At 38.8% G+C, this 15,483-nt stretch overlaps 1 protein-coding gene across 3 annotated transcripts in view; it reads right to left on the minus strand.

The window, feature by feature from the left end:
- The window catches only part of sdk1a (sidekick cell adhesion molecule 1a), a 363,622-nt gene that overhangs the window by 51,502 nt on the left and 296,637 nt on the right, over positions 1 to 15,483 (minus strand). For all 3 annotated transcript variants that reach the window (XM_056261644.1, XM_056261643.1, XM_056261642.1), the window contains 3 exons: positions 6,938 to 7,129; positions 6,157 to 6,278; positions 52 to 161 (listed from right to left, as the gene is read on the minus strand). In XM_056261644.1, the coding sequence (XP_056117619.1) occupies positions 52 to 161; positions 6,157 to 6,278; positions 6,938 to 7,129 (424 nt within the window). The remainder of the gene's footprint in view (positions 1 to 51; positions 162 to 6,156; positions 6,279 to 6,937; positions 7,130 to 15,483) is intronic.

Genomic DNA, 15,483 nt, shown 5'->3' on the forward strand with positions numbered 1-15,483 from the left:
ATTTGCTGTCTTAATGCATCTAATGTGTGTTCGTACAGGAACAACACTGACCTGTAGTGTGTGAACGGTGTGAGATTGGGCACCTCCAGCAACTGAGCTTCAGGGTCGTTCTCTTTCTCGTACAACGCCTTCCACTCTTCCTCATCACCAACACTGCCCACCTGAATGCAGAGAGCACTGCTATAACAGTCTGTGGCAACAACACCAATTACCCCTAAATATGATGACCCCCTTTTTAAATGATAATTTAAAAATAGATGAATCCTTATTAAAGGTACAAAGTTATTCAGTCAAGAGAAGTGAGTGATTTAACATTAATTACAGACATCACAGATGTGTTAACGCGTTAATTTTGACAGCCCTATTTATTTTATTTTTTTGTTTGCAATATTAAATAATTGGCTTTTATATTGTCATTGTACTAAACTCAAAGTAAATTATTAAATGTATTTTTTTACTACTCACTAACAGAGCAATGACAGAGGAGTAAGATTTTCAAGATTTTCTTTTCCACAATAAATATCATTCCAGAGAAGTGTTTTCCAAAATTACTGCAATAAACATATTCAATAAATATTAATAAAAGTTAGTACATTAACTTTGACAGCCCTATAAATTTTTTTTGTTTGTTTTTTGTTTTTAAATCTGTGCATTCAGATGAATTTTGCAAATATAAATGGCAAGAGTTTTCTCAAAACTGAAAGCTCCAATCAAAGGAGTATTCACTCATTTATCACCAGAACACAAAGTCATGTTTATCCGGAGCCCCTAACGCCCGTTTCACACATACTCCGTGTGCAGTGCGTATGCGGTGCGTGTTGCGGTGCGTATGCGGTACAGGAGCAGCACGCGCTATAGTGCTTTCACATATGCTGCGTGCGTTTGCAGTGCGCAACTGATCCGCGGCTGTACCACAAACACATTTACTCACTATTTGTATTTAAAAAATCATCAATCAAATCAAGTTATCAGCAGCAAAAGTTTTTGCCTCCAGTGCAATTCTCTTTGTAGGCCTATTCACGTTTAAAACACAATTTAAACAACGTATTATTCAATGCATTACTTTTATATAGGCCTAGATTATATATTAAGTTGCTCAAGCAAGTGGTAACATATTTAACCATGTACTTATATTAAAATCGCAAACATTTTAAATTAAAACCTAAAATTGACAAAAACAGCAGACTCATACCTTTTCTTTTGCATAATTTAAATCTGTATACAATAAATCTTGCATGTCACAATTAACTTGTTTTTCCACCTTAACGAATGAGACGAGTGTCGTTCATTATGTGGCCTTGTTGAAGTAAATTGTAGCTTTTTTTGCTTTACCCCGGTCCTAAAGTAAAAAGATGACTTTGAACAAAGTAGTATTTAATTAAATGCATTTATGGTTACATTTTATTTAATTAAATACATTTATGGTGAGATTACTACATTTTATTGAATTAAATGCATTTATGGTGAAATTACTACATATTCAGGTCAGTCTTTGTTCATTTTGACCACGAACCGTGCGCTGTCACTTTAATTCAGCGTTTGCAGCACAGCAAAAATAGACTCTGTGCGGAAACGATCTCTGCACTGCTGTATACGCACCGCAACTGGAACGGATCGACGGACTGCATCCGCGTGCAGTGTGAAAGCTCTAACCTGTTAACATGGGTACGGAAAAAAATACGCACCGCATACGCACTGCAAACGGAGTATGTGTGAAACGGGCGTAAAGCAGGGTTCCTGCACGCTTTTGAAAGTCAAATTTAAGGCTTTTTAAGACCTTTTTAAGACCTGAAGAAATCAAAATTAATACCGTACATTAGGGCTGTGCAGTATTGACAAAAATATATCTTGATATTTTCAACGTTTTGTTGATAATAATTAGATGATATTTTACTGATTGTGTTTTTGTGCTGGTGCCATGGCTGGTTTAGGTCTGTTGTTGACAGCTGACTCACGAAGATATTCATATTTTTCATATTCTATGCAGTGGTCAGTTCACAGCAGTGACAGAAATTAATATTTTAATTAAGGGGCAATATTTGCCACCTTAAATTGATTTTTTTCAGGGGCATTTTCACCTATATATGGACATTTTTTCTAAACTTATTTAGAGTTATGCATCACCTTTAATGTCAAATACTATCATTCAAATTAAATTATACAGTAATTATACAATAATACTTAATTATATAATAATCATACAGTACCACTGTTACAGTCAAATTAAATCATTCAATCAAAATCTATCTTTGCAGTGCAGAGGTGACAGAGGCGGCATCAGAAGTGGCATTAATTTATTTACACTCCATTTACAACTGCATAAATAAAGCTATGAGATATATATTTTTAAATCAATATTCAATATTTAAATATGAAATGATTTCTAATTTGAACATTTTATTTAAACGGTACTTTAAATATGAAACCTCAGCGGCAAATCACTGTCTTAATAAGTGAGTTGAGGGAGTCATTCATTCAACCGATTCGTTCAAACGGCTGATTCATTCGGGAAAGAAGCAAGTGATTCGTTCAAAACGCGGATTTCAGTCAAGAAATAATCGCTGTCGGTTGCATTGAGACTCTGCTACGGTTTCATTTTGAAATTATAGTCGGCGAAATAAAGGGAAAACAAACAATATTGACAATATTGTGTCTAAAAAGTAACTCAATGTTAACCTATTGTTAATTTAACTGTTGTATAACATAAATATCACAATTGGAATCGTGCACGGGAAAACGGCACTCTTTCTGATGTGATATTCTAATATAAGAACATAATATGATATAAATATAAGACAAAAACTAACTTGGGGACATAACAGTTAACGTTACACTGCACACATCACGCAGTGAAAGCACGAGAGACAAATGCGATGTCAGCTCACAGTGCCTCGTACATTGTTAAAACAATGATTACAATATCATAAAAGACAATACACATCGCACAACAATACACAACGTGAAGTTGGCAATTCACATAGGCTATTTTAACTTCCCGGATCAATATTCTTGAGCTAAACGTTGTTCAAACACAAACGACACATATTTACAATCACAGTAACCTAGACAACGAGCTATAACCCAATTCTCCTCAAAACGAGCTTTATAATATAGGCTAAATTGATCTCTGTGCAGGCGACTGTGAGACAAGTCCGAAGGGACCATCTGCAAAGTGCAATATAACCCAAAAAACGACCACAGCATCAACTCAGTCAAAAATATAAAAATAGTCATTAACTTCAATGTTACAAACCACCCAATTCAGTTTACACATCAATGGTGACCCACTGGTCATACTACACTGCTTTTGCACATTTTATATTATAAAAAATATTCAATAACTTCACTGTAACACACCAAATTTAGTTCACACATCACTGCTCTAATATTGGTTATACAACACTTAGTTTGGGAAGTAGCCTAATTGCACATAAAAAATAAGTAGGCCTATTTTTACACAAATTATATTGGTAATGTACGCAGCTAACATAATAGTTATAGCTTTTGCATTATATTTGCTCACTGAATTTGATGGCATTACACTGTAGATAACAGTGTAGTTATTATATATCTTTTCTAAAAAGGGTGAAGTTATTGATTTTATTTTATAATAAATAATCATAAAAAATTATGCATTTTTATCAAACTAAGTATTGTAGTATAACCAGCAGGAGAGCAGTGATGTGTGAACTGCATTTGGTGACAGTAGCCTACAGTGTGTCACAGTGAAGCTATTGAATATGTTTAATCATATAAAATGTGCAGAAGGGTTTTGGAATTTACACTTTGCAGATGGTCCCTTATTCGGATTTGTCTCACAATCGGCTGGTTAAAGACAAATTTATATTATAAAGCTCGTTTTGAGGAGATTTGGGTTGTAGCTCGTTGTCTAGGTTACTGTGATTGTAAATATGTGTCATTTGTGTTTGAACAACGTTTAGCTCAAGAATATTGATCCGGGAAGTTAAAATAGCCTATGTGAATATATTGCCAACTTCACTGAACTCCTTGAGTTAAGCACTGACCGCATTTCTTTATATTTGAGTCCAAGTTCAAAAACTATGAAACGCTCCGTTAACGTACGGAGCTCTGAAGCACTGCCAGCGGGACATTAAACAGGAAGTGTCTGTCCGTGCTCCCTACAGGTTTTGCGTGGGAACGCAAATATCTTTGCGAGGGAACGCAAAAGTTTTGCGAGGGAACGCAAAAGATCTAGAAAAAAAAATTCTCCCATCCTAAATTTTTTTCCACCACCACGTCCCTTTAGGGGCTCCGTATGTTTACAATTTACAGGGCTGCTACAAAAAGCACTACAAAATCTATCAAATATTTTAAAGACTTGGAAGATGGTAATGGGATTTTCCTCCTATAAAAACTGTTAGCTATTTTATGCATCAGTCAGATGGGTAGGTCTTGTCCAGAATAAAAAGTGGACCAGCCTTTATGGCAATAGTCTGGTTACATGAGACTACCTGGACATTAATCTGCCAAGGCATTTGAAACATCTAAATAGAGCCATTTTTCAGACCCTTTTGAGAACCAAGTACTAGTGAAGTTAATGAAAGGAGGAGAAAATTCCACACACTGCACTTCATTATATCCGGTACATCACAGGCCAAAGGCTCATAGAGTGTTTTGTAGGGAACGGGCCTTCAGCAGGAATGCAAAGCGGAGCAGGTTAAAGCTTTTTCAATTGAGTCCAGAACAGTGCCAGCCACTGCCCCAATTCAAACACATTGTGCAAGCCAAGTCTAAACCAATCAAAGCTCACAGCACTCAGGAAGATTTACAATGACCAGTGGAGTGTACTGTATGCGGTAAGCATTTATGCCAACGTGATAGATGTTAGACGCGTGGCACCTTATGCTGGAGACCGGCGCTGTATTTCATAGCAGTGGCTCTCTCTCGCTCGGTGACAGATTTCTGCAGTGGCAGATAGCCCGGCCTCAATCAACTCTGGAATTCAAGTGCCACCACATGAAAAGCCGAGGCTTCCTTTTGCAAGTTTAGAGAGTGGACGTCGATTACAAATTAGGAGTCAGTCATGTGATTCAATCTGTCATCACTTTTGCTAAAGTCGCAGGCGACGTGGAAAGGGCGAGGATGCGCTTTCAATACATCTCTGAGCCATAGAGGGCAATCACAACTGGAACTTGCTGTTATTCAGGTTGAAATGGAAGTGCTGAGTGGAAGTGAATCGAGTATGTGTGATAAGTGCATGCTGGCTGTTTTTAAAACCCTGTGATGACAGCTGGATGCCAGTTTGAACCCTTAAACTCTACTGAATGTTCACGGCATAAACTTATGCATACGAAACAATGAGCTGATTAGAAAATTAGATTTTGATGTGACCTTTTAAAAATGTTCTATATCTTCTTAAAATTTTTTTTTTTTTTTTTTTTGTTAAAAATACATACAAAATTTGATAAAAATAGGTGTTAGACAAGATAATTTTTTTGCTTCACTGTCCCACCTTAAATCCTCAAGAACTTGCTGATTAATTGATTGATTCCTTTTCATTTTTGTGAGAAACGATACAACTGCCAAAAATATTTTTCGGTGTACACTGTCCGACAAATTAAAAACAACACAGATTTTTTTTGCATCACTGTCCCACCTTGAATCCTAAACCTTATTTTTTATTTAATTTTATCTTTTTTTGTGAGAATTGATACATAATGTTGTTCAGTGTATATTGACTGACAAATAAAAATAGCACAGATATTTTTTTGCTGCACTGTTCCACATTGAATCCTCAAGAACTTGGCTAATTGATTGATTGATTGATTGATTGATTCCTTTTAATTTTTGTGAGAAATGATACAACAGCCAAAAATGTTATTCAGTGTACACTGACAGACAAATAAAAATATTGCAGATATTTTTTACTTCGTTGTCCCACCTTGAATCCAGCTGATTAATCCATCAAGCTGTCAAAATAACTGAAATGTACATTGCTAAGACTAGGAGACGAAGCCTACACAAATCATCATAAGTACTTTGCTCAACAGTGCAGGGATGTTTCATTATCATGTAAAATATTTTTTCTTTGCTGGTGAAGACTCATCCGGGAGCACTGTGAGGATGTACAGCTTCAGGCCAGCGTGATGGTAGGCGGATAATGATCAGATAAAGAAGAACTGAAATATTACTCACCTGCCCCTCAACAATCCACTTGGAGATGGTCGTCTTCCCATCATCCCCAGCACGGAACTTCAGCGTAGCAGATCGTGAACTGATCTTGGAAATAACCAGATTTGATGGAGGGCCGGGAAGTTCTGTGTTAAAGGCAAAAAACAATATATACAAATAAAAAAAGTTAAGTCACTTATTAACAACATCCGCACATCACAACAATCAATAAACACAAAACATCCAAAAGCCTGCCTTCTAAAGTCAATAACACCCAACATTTCTAAATCATGACCAGAATATTTTAATAAGACTGTGTAGACAAGGGACTGAGTCAAAAAAAAGATTTGCGATTCTTTTGAAGTGCAGAGATAAAGTCTCATTTGGGTCGAGAAACCTTTGATGAAATTACACTGGAATTAAATCAAATAACAGACGATAGTCTCGCATCTGCCCGAAATCCCCACTGTGATGTGTAGACGTCTGTTTCCCTAATGTCTCACAATATGCAATTTATCAGCAGGCATTATGGTTTTGGCTTGGCGTTCAGCCAGTTCAGCATTTGCCTTCTTTCAGTGAGCGAGAGAAAGTCTGCCTTAAAGCTGGTTCAAATGAATATTTCTCCTTCAGTGCCACATTTGATTAATGGCAGTGCATGGGCAACAACTTCGCAGTTTCTGAGCAGAAAAGGCCAACTCAAAAGATCATCATTCATTCTTATATTGCTTGCATCCATAAATAAGGAAGAGTAGCTCCTTTAATACAGGTTATTTTTAATTGTCTATGTTAAAGAGGTACGAAAGACCTGGTGGCACTCCCGAAGATATGGTGGAGGAAGTTACAGTTCCAACTCCCGCCTCCGTCATAGCTGCCACTTCCAGAGTGTACGTGGTGAGGGATGTCAGGCCGGTGACCTTGTAGTCCAGAGTGGTATTGGCCAAGGTGCGCGCCACCCGTGATTGGTTCTTCCCCTGCACCTCCCAGGACACCAGGTAACCTGCAAAACACCATCAAATTCATTGAAACTCAAAAAGTTTATTTGAGTTTTACACACTTTATGGCTCAAAACCTGTGGGAACGGGCCAATTTGGGGCGCCTCGCCGAATTCCCACCTGGGATGACAACTCACCAGAGCAAGAGGAATTTTTCTGAGGTCTTGAACTTGAAATAAACAATCTCTCTTTAACAAATAAGGTGGGTGAATTGGGGAACTGCTGTAGTGAGTTGTCTAGACCCTGGGCCCTGCCCCCTAACCTGCATCTAACTGAGACTAATAGCCAGCAGAGATCCTATGTAATTTGCTGTTTATTGGGAGTATTTTCTCCCAGAGTCAGCACTGTTTCCAATCGCTGAATGTCCTTTTTCATTGAGGTGCTCATAAATCAAGCTTTACGCTGGGAGAAGCCGCTGGTGAACAGGCATAGGCAACATTCAAAGAGCAACAATGCTGTGTACATTGATATAGACAGAAGCTATTTAGTCTAATGTATGTCTGATCTCATTCGTCTCCATTCTTTCAATCAACATTCAGAGTCGTTCTGCAACTCAATCGGCTTAATCTATGTCCAGTATCAATCTACCGCTGCCTTATTAGTCCAGATCTAATTCTTTCTCCGCATTATTGAAACTTCACCAGTGACTCTCAGAAACTCTCAGTGTTGTCCTGGTCAAAAAAGAAAACGAATTTATTTATTTAGAAAAGGGACAGTGTACATCAATCAACATTCATCAATGTAAATGTACCCAAATTAGCCCGAAGGCTAGTTTTCATCGGTAGTCCCTTTGCCAGATAACAACAATAATAGAACTAGAACTTGTACACAACTCTGTAAAATACAATTAAACATATTATACAAAAAGAAAACACAATAAAAAAGAAAGATATTTAAAAAAGGGGGAAAAAAAGTTAAAAAATACTAATTATAATTAAATTATTATTAATAATAATAATAATAATAGAGGAAGCAGCATTAATGTTCACATTGTTGATTATGAAGAAGCCATTTCTTAAAATTATGCTTAAATGAGTTAAACGATGAACATTCTCTAATTGAGTGTGTTACAGAATTCCACTGATGTGATGCTCTGAATGAAAAAAACAGCTTGACCAAAGGAAGTTTTCTTACGTGGAATTATACAATCCGCTCTAATTGCACCTCTTGTTACTCTGTTTTCTATAGATTTAAATTTAATAAAATCAGCCAGAGGAGGAGGAGCTAAACCATACATAATCTTATGAATTTAACACACATTTTTAAAGTTAATGAGATTTTCCCAGCTAAACAAGTTATACTTATTTACATTTACATTTATTCATTTAGCTGACGCTTTTATCCAAAGCGACTTACAATTGCTATATTTCAGAGGTCGCACGCCTCTGGAGCAACTAGGGGTTAAGTGTCTTGCTCAGGGACACATTGGTGTCTCACAGTGGATTCGAACCCGGGTCTCTCACACCAAAGGCATGTGTCTTATCCACTGTGCCATCACCACCCCCACCCCTATTTAAAATGTGACAATGATGAAAACTAAATTGTTTTTATCTAAAATTTTAAGTGCTTGTTTGTATAATAATTCCAATGGTTTTAGAACTATCAAATGTGTATTAGACCAGCTTGTCAAACAGTATGTGACATGAGAAAGAATCATAGAATGAAAATATAGCTTTGCAGCCTCATTTGATAAAGAATTTCTAATAAACTTAAAATTAACCAAGTTAAAATGAACCTTTTAGGTTAAATTTAACTTGGTCCAGATGTACCCCTATGGTATTTACATTCTGAAACAACCTGTAATCTCTCTCCCGAAATAAAAAAATATCCTGCTTTATTTCAGCACTGTGTCCTTTAGATAACTCAGATGTTATGGTAAAAGTAAATCACAAATGATTTACTTTTAGCTTCGGACCAAGGCTGTATCTCAGTACTAGTTTTACTTGATCTTAGTGCTGCGTTCGATACTATACTAGATCACTCAATACTCTTAGATCGACTACAAAATTACACTGGTGTTCAAGGACAAGCATTAAGCTGGTTCAGGTCATACTTATCTGACCGCTACCATTTCGTCTACTTGAATGGAGAAAAATCGATCATAACTTCGGCAAACTATGGAGTGCCGCAGGGATCTGTGTTAGGCCCTTTATTATTCTCAATATATATGCTGCCACTTGGTAATATTCTAAGGAAACATGGAATTAGTTTCCATTGTTATGCCGATGACACTCAAATTTATATTTCATCACGGCCAGATGAATACGCTAAATTATCCAAATTGACAGATTGTGTTAAAGATATAAAAGATTGGATGACGCGTAATTTTCTTTTATTAAATCCAGACAAGACAGAGGTAATACTTATCGGTTCTAAAAACCGTCCACAAAACCTTTCACAGCACGACTTAGGATTAGGATGCCCTGTTACTTTATCCGCTACAGTAAAAGACCTGGGTGTTACATTAGACTGCAACCTGTCTTTTGAAAAGCATATTTCATATGTTACAAAAACAGCCTTTTTCCACCTTAGAAACATTGCTAAGCTACGTAATATGCTATCAGTCTCTGATGCAGAATAGTTAGTTCATGCATTCATGACCTCGAGACTAGATTACTGTAATGCTTTATTAGCTGGTTGTCCCGCATCTTCAATAAACAAGCTACAGTTAGTCCAAAATGCAGCCGCTAGAGTTCTTTACTAGATCAAGAAAATATGATCATATAATACAACATCTATCATCACTTCATTGGTTACCTATAAAGTTCCGTATTAATTACAAGGTATTGCTTTTGACTTATAAAGCTCTAAATGGTTTAGCTCCAGTCTATTTAACGGATCTTCTATCGCCCTATAATCCATCGCGCTCTTTTAGATCACTAAATTCGAGGCTTCTGGTCATTCCTAGGATATCCAGATCCACCAAAGGAGGGAGAGCATTTTCACATTTAGCTCCGAAGCTCTGGAATAGCCTTCCTGATATTGTTCGTTGCTCAGACTCGTTCTCCCAGTTTAAAACTAGACTAAAGACGTATCTATTTAGCCAGGCATTCATATAAATTTTTTATCTTACAGTTACTGTAAATTCGGCCTCTACTTCATAAACGCCAGAGGAGAACTGGCCCAGACTGAGCCTGGGTTCTCCCAAGGTTTTTTTTTCTCCATTGGGTCATCTGATGGAGTTTTAGGACACCATCGGGTCACTTGATGGAGTTTTTCGGTTCCTTGCCACTGTTGCCTTTGGCTTGCTCAGTTGGGGATATTCAAATTAAATGACCCATCATACCACTGATCAGCTCTACCAAACTTGGATGTCTTTTTCCAGTAATAAACAAACACTGTTAAGTTGTTTTGATTGATACTGTGAAGCAGCTTTGATAAAATCTGTATTGTGAAAAGCGCTATATAAATATATTTGACTTGACTTGACTAAAAGTTACATCCTTGCTTAATCAGTCAACTTTTTTGCAACCTCTTCTGCAAATAATAATCCCCCAGAATCAGACATTCCACATTAATCAGTTTCTTTTCTTCTCTTGTTTTTTTAAGATTAGAAATCGACATGAAAGTATTAGAGCTAGCAGGAGTCCCAAAAGGAAAGGACGCCCCGTCAGACTCCGCCTAAAATCCCCACGATCGATCCCGTTTTGCTGCTACAGCGGCTGCAGGACCCGAACCGCGGGGTGTAGGTGCTCAATTCTCATCGCTCAAGAGAGAGAGTCAAGCATAGGTGAAGCTTCTCACCGCGAACGCATCACAAAGCATTAACTCAACTCCCTCGAGACCGAACATGCTCCGTTCAAAGCCAGATTCTTATCACGCACATACAAACAAGCGTCTCCTTAAGACAAAAAGAGTTGTTGACATCTATTGCAGGCGCCCTCTTATACGTGCAGGCACTCCGGTAGTGACATCATGGACTGTCGTCGGCCAATGAAATTGTCGTGTGCATGCTTCACATGCTTCAGACAAATGGTTAGGTTTAGGGGTAGGGGTTGGGTTAGGTTAGGTGCTCAAAAATCTAAATAGTCTAAATAGTGTAACGTAAAGAAAATTATTGTGACTGTTTAAATTATACCCCAATATATCCAAAATTATACCCCACAAATATATTTCATGACGATAAAATTCACATGTCCTAGTTTGTCAATATAGCTAAGCCTTAGGGGTACCTTTAGCATCTTAATAGTGACACTAAAGGCGCTTGACCATGCTTCAGTTCCCTTTCAAGGGAACTCGAGCTGCGTCAAGACGCTGTGGGAACGCCCCTGCGTGATTGCGTCGTGAAGCACGTGTATAATCAGTCCAATGGAGAGACCAGACGTCATAGGCGGTTGACGTAATCGACCAGGAAACTATAAAGCACACCTGACAACAGACCGCGCTAGCTTCTGTGCCTTCAGCAAGCACTCTGTGTGATCTGTCTCTGTCTATTTATTGTTGTTTGTCCACAAGCATATATATATATATATATTAGGGGTGGAACGGTACATGTATTCGTATCGAACCGAAACGGTACGGGCGTCACGGTTCGGTGCACGAATTTACACGGAGAATACACGGTATAAAAATAAATAAAACTCGCGTGCAAATTAATTAATGTAATGCGAAACTACTGTCAGATACGCGGGTTCTTTAGGGACACATAATCTGTAGCATCGGCTTAGCTCTGAACGCGCGTTCGCTTCAAACGTTGGCTTTATACGCGCGTCCTATTCGCTTTGGACTAGTGTCGAACTAGACGCGAATTTGACGCTCTATTCGTGTTTGGTGTGACCGTGACCGCATAATGAACAGGCAGCGATGTCAAGATTGCAATGCTGGAGTGTGTGTGTGTGCGAGAGAGAGAGAGAGAGAGAGAGAGAGAGAGAGAGAGAGAGAGAGAGAGAGAGAGAGAGAGAGAGAGAGAGAGAGAGAGAGAGAGGCGCGCGCGATCGAACAGTGGAAACATAAAAAACATACTCCGTCATTTTGTTCAGATCATTAAACCTGCAAAGTGTTTACTTATATTTGTGTACACTCGCAATAAAACACAACATTGTGCTTTTGTCACACTGTAACCTACAACTGTCACCCAACCAAAATCCCACACACACACACACACTGTTTTAAAAGCAAAACTTATTTATCCAACTCCATTTCAAAACAGTCTGTGTGTTCCATCTTTTGGACATTCGTCATATTGCATTGGTTTCCATTTCTTGTCCTCGGAGCGCTAATCTTACACATTCTACATTGATTAAAAAAAAAGAAAATCGAATCTGTTTTTAATGGTAGTATTATTTTATACAGAAATCAATTATTTATAATTCAGATGAGAATAATGTTACATTATTAATTGACAATGTTAATTAAAATTAAGGAAAACAAATATATTGATCTGAAATATAGCAAAATAATTTTAAATTAATTCAGGTACAATTACCAAACATATCGCAAAGTCTTTTTGTCTTTTTATTAATTTAATTAATAAACTAATTATATAAAACTATTGTCAGTGCACTACAAATAAACTGGTTCTATGCCTTTATTAAAAAAAACTTATTTAAAAAATACAATGCCTTCTGCATTTTTGTTTTGCTTTTCCCTCCATTGTACCGAAATCGTACCGAACCGTGATGTCTGAACCGAGGTATGAACCGAACCGTGACTTCTGTGTACCGTTCCACCCCTAATATATATATATATATATATCTGCATAATAAAGTGGCTCTTCTCACGTTTGCCGAGGCAACGTGTAGATAATGGTCCGCAATGTATAGGCTAATATGCACAGGGAACTGAGTAGACAGGAAATTTCCCTTTGTCTCGTTCTCTTATGATTGTTTGAAAACTAATTTTGTATTCTTTATTGTTTGAGATTATAATATGAAGTCTATATTAATACACTATATTCAGCCTTTAAACTAGACTGTTTCTACTTGTCTGGTTGATAGTCTGAATGAAAAAGCTGAATAGTATACAAATGTGTTTATTTGTCTGGTTGATATTTGGCTGCATTTAATTTTTGAGAAAATTAAATATGTACTCATCTTATCCTTGGAGTTAGATGTCTATATTAATATAGGCTACTTTTCAGATTTTTCATCCAGAACATTTCTACTTCATTTCTACTTCGTCTAGTCCGCTATTCTCCGGACATGCCCGCTCGCGGTGTGTAGCTCGTGTCCGCGCTATTCTCCGACATGCCCGCTCGCGTCCGCGCTATTCTCCGACATGCCCGCTCGCGGTGTGTAGCGCGTGTCAACGCTATTCTGCGACTCCGACATGCCCGCTCGCGGTGTGTTTTTTTACGCGTGTCCGCGCTATTCTCCGACATGCCCGCTCGCGGTGTTCTTTATCAATCAACCAAAGCCGGTCGCGGGGGCGCCGCCCTCGCCATCTTTCCATTCACTTCACTTTTGCTATTTAACCAGAGCGAATGAGACGAGTGCGTCACGTGTGGTGTTTGTCAACGCGCCTGAGTATCGATACTTCGGGCAATTAGTATTGGTACCGTTCAGATATTTCAGTATCGATATTTATGGAAATATCGATATTTTTGACAACACTAGTCTGTAGTAATATACTATTCAGCTTTTTCATCCAGACCGTTTTTACTTGTCTGGTTGATATTTGGCTGTATTTAATTGAGAAAATTAAATATTTACTCATCTGATCTTTGAGGAGTCATTTATTTCTGAGGAAATAAATGGTTGTTACCAGGGGGAAATGGAAAACATTATAGGGTGCCCATCTCCCTTCGGTGCCATCCAGCAAGTTCTAGTCTCAGTGTCTGACACACAGAAGGGGGGTTTAAGAGGGGTCAGTTTGTTTATTTCCTGCCAGTCATCCATTTCAGGACGCCAGATTGGCTTCTCAAGCTATACTAGAGACCAGTCTCGAGAGGCTGGTTCCTTTTAGTAGTCTCAGCCGTAGTCATTTTGGGATAAGACATATCTGAGGATAGTCGTTATTTCGAAGAAGGCTTCGACTAAGAAGAAGTCCTGACGCCGAGGCTATCAGGCTTCTGAGGGTGGCCCCCTCCGGGGAGAGACGGGTTCGAGAATCCGTGTCTCCTCGGAGCCCTCTCGGGGGCGACTCTCTGAGGAGGGTCACAGCGCTGCTAGTTCGGTTGTTCCCTGCCGGTTCGCCGTTTCAGGTCACCGAGGTGTCAGCGTCCCCAAACGATCCTCCTGATAACTGTTTATGTTATCATTCTTGGGAAGCGACTCTCTGAGGAGGGTCGCAGCGCTGCCAGTTCGGTTGTTTCCTGCCGGTTCGCCGCTTCAGGTCACCGAGGTGTCAGCGTCCCCAAACGATCCTCCTGATAACTGTTTATGTTATCATTCTTGGGAAGCGACTCTCTGAGGAGGGTCGCAGCGCTGCCAGTTCGGTTGTTTCCTGCCGGTTCGCCGCTTCAGGGCACCGAGGTGTCAGCTTTCCCGAACGATCCTCCGAGGAGGGTCATAGAACAGTCAGTTCAGTTGTTCCCCGCCGGTTCGCCGTTACAGGGCACTGAAGTGGCTGTTCGACCAATACTAGAGGCCAAATCTACCCTTGGTAGATTTTCTGGAAGTGTGTAAGCTAATGCCAAATATCTCTCATTGGGACCTGCTCACTATAGAAAAGGGTTACAGAATTCAGTTCGGTTCTAATTAATAATAATAATTCATTACATTTATATAGCGCTTTTCTCGGCACTCAAAGCGCTTTACATAGAAGTGGGAATCTCCTCAACCACCACCAATGTGCAGCATCCACCTGGATGATGCGACGGCAGCCATATTGTGCCAGAACGCCCACCACACACCAGCTTATTGGTGGAGAGGAGACAGGGTGATGAAGCTGTAGCGACAACGACAATGCAACCCACACGAGTGAAGAGTATACATAATCAAACACAAGGGGCTGCATATTCCAGATTCCCCTTAGGCTATGAAGCAAGAAGACCTTTTGTTGTTTAACTAAAGGAAGGACGTTGTCAATGTTTTATAATTTGGCAAGAACAGATCTGTTCAGAAATGGTGAAACAAGAGGCCCTAACAAGAAGTCACCTGACCCCTGCGACTAAACAGACTGAACCATTCAGGGTCCCGAGCTAGTTTTCCCCTCATCAATTAGTACGTATGTCCATACAAAACTACCCTTTGTCTTGAAGACAACCATTTGCGAACTAAACCCTCACGTGGTACACACCACGAATGCGACAGATGTTGACCATAAGGATACCCACACACACACACATAAGGACTTTCCTCCATATCAAACTCCATAAAACTCATCCCAGAACAATTCTTGACTGACCCATAATCAAAATCATGTAACATAACATAATTATATATTGTGTTTACAACCCCTGTATGTGTCTATTCTGCTT

Source organism: Rhinichthys klamathensis, unplaced genomic scaffold, assembly GCF_029890125.1.
Source record: "Rhinichthys klamathensis goyatoka isolate OS25496 unplaced genomic scaffold, OSU_Roscu_1.1 h1tg000184l_1, whole genome shotgun sequence".
Classification (NCBI taxonomy): Eukaryota; Metazoa; Chordata; class Actinopteri; order Cypriniformes; family Leuciscidae; genus Rhinichthys; species Rhinichthys klamathensis.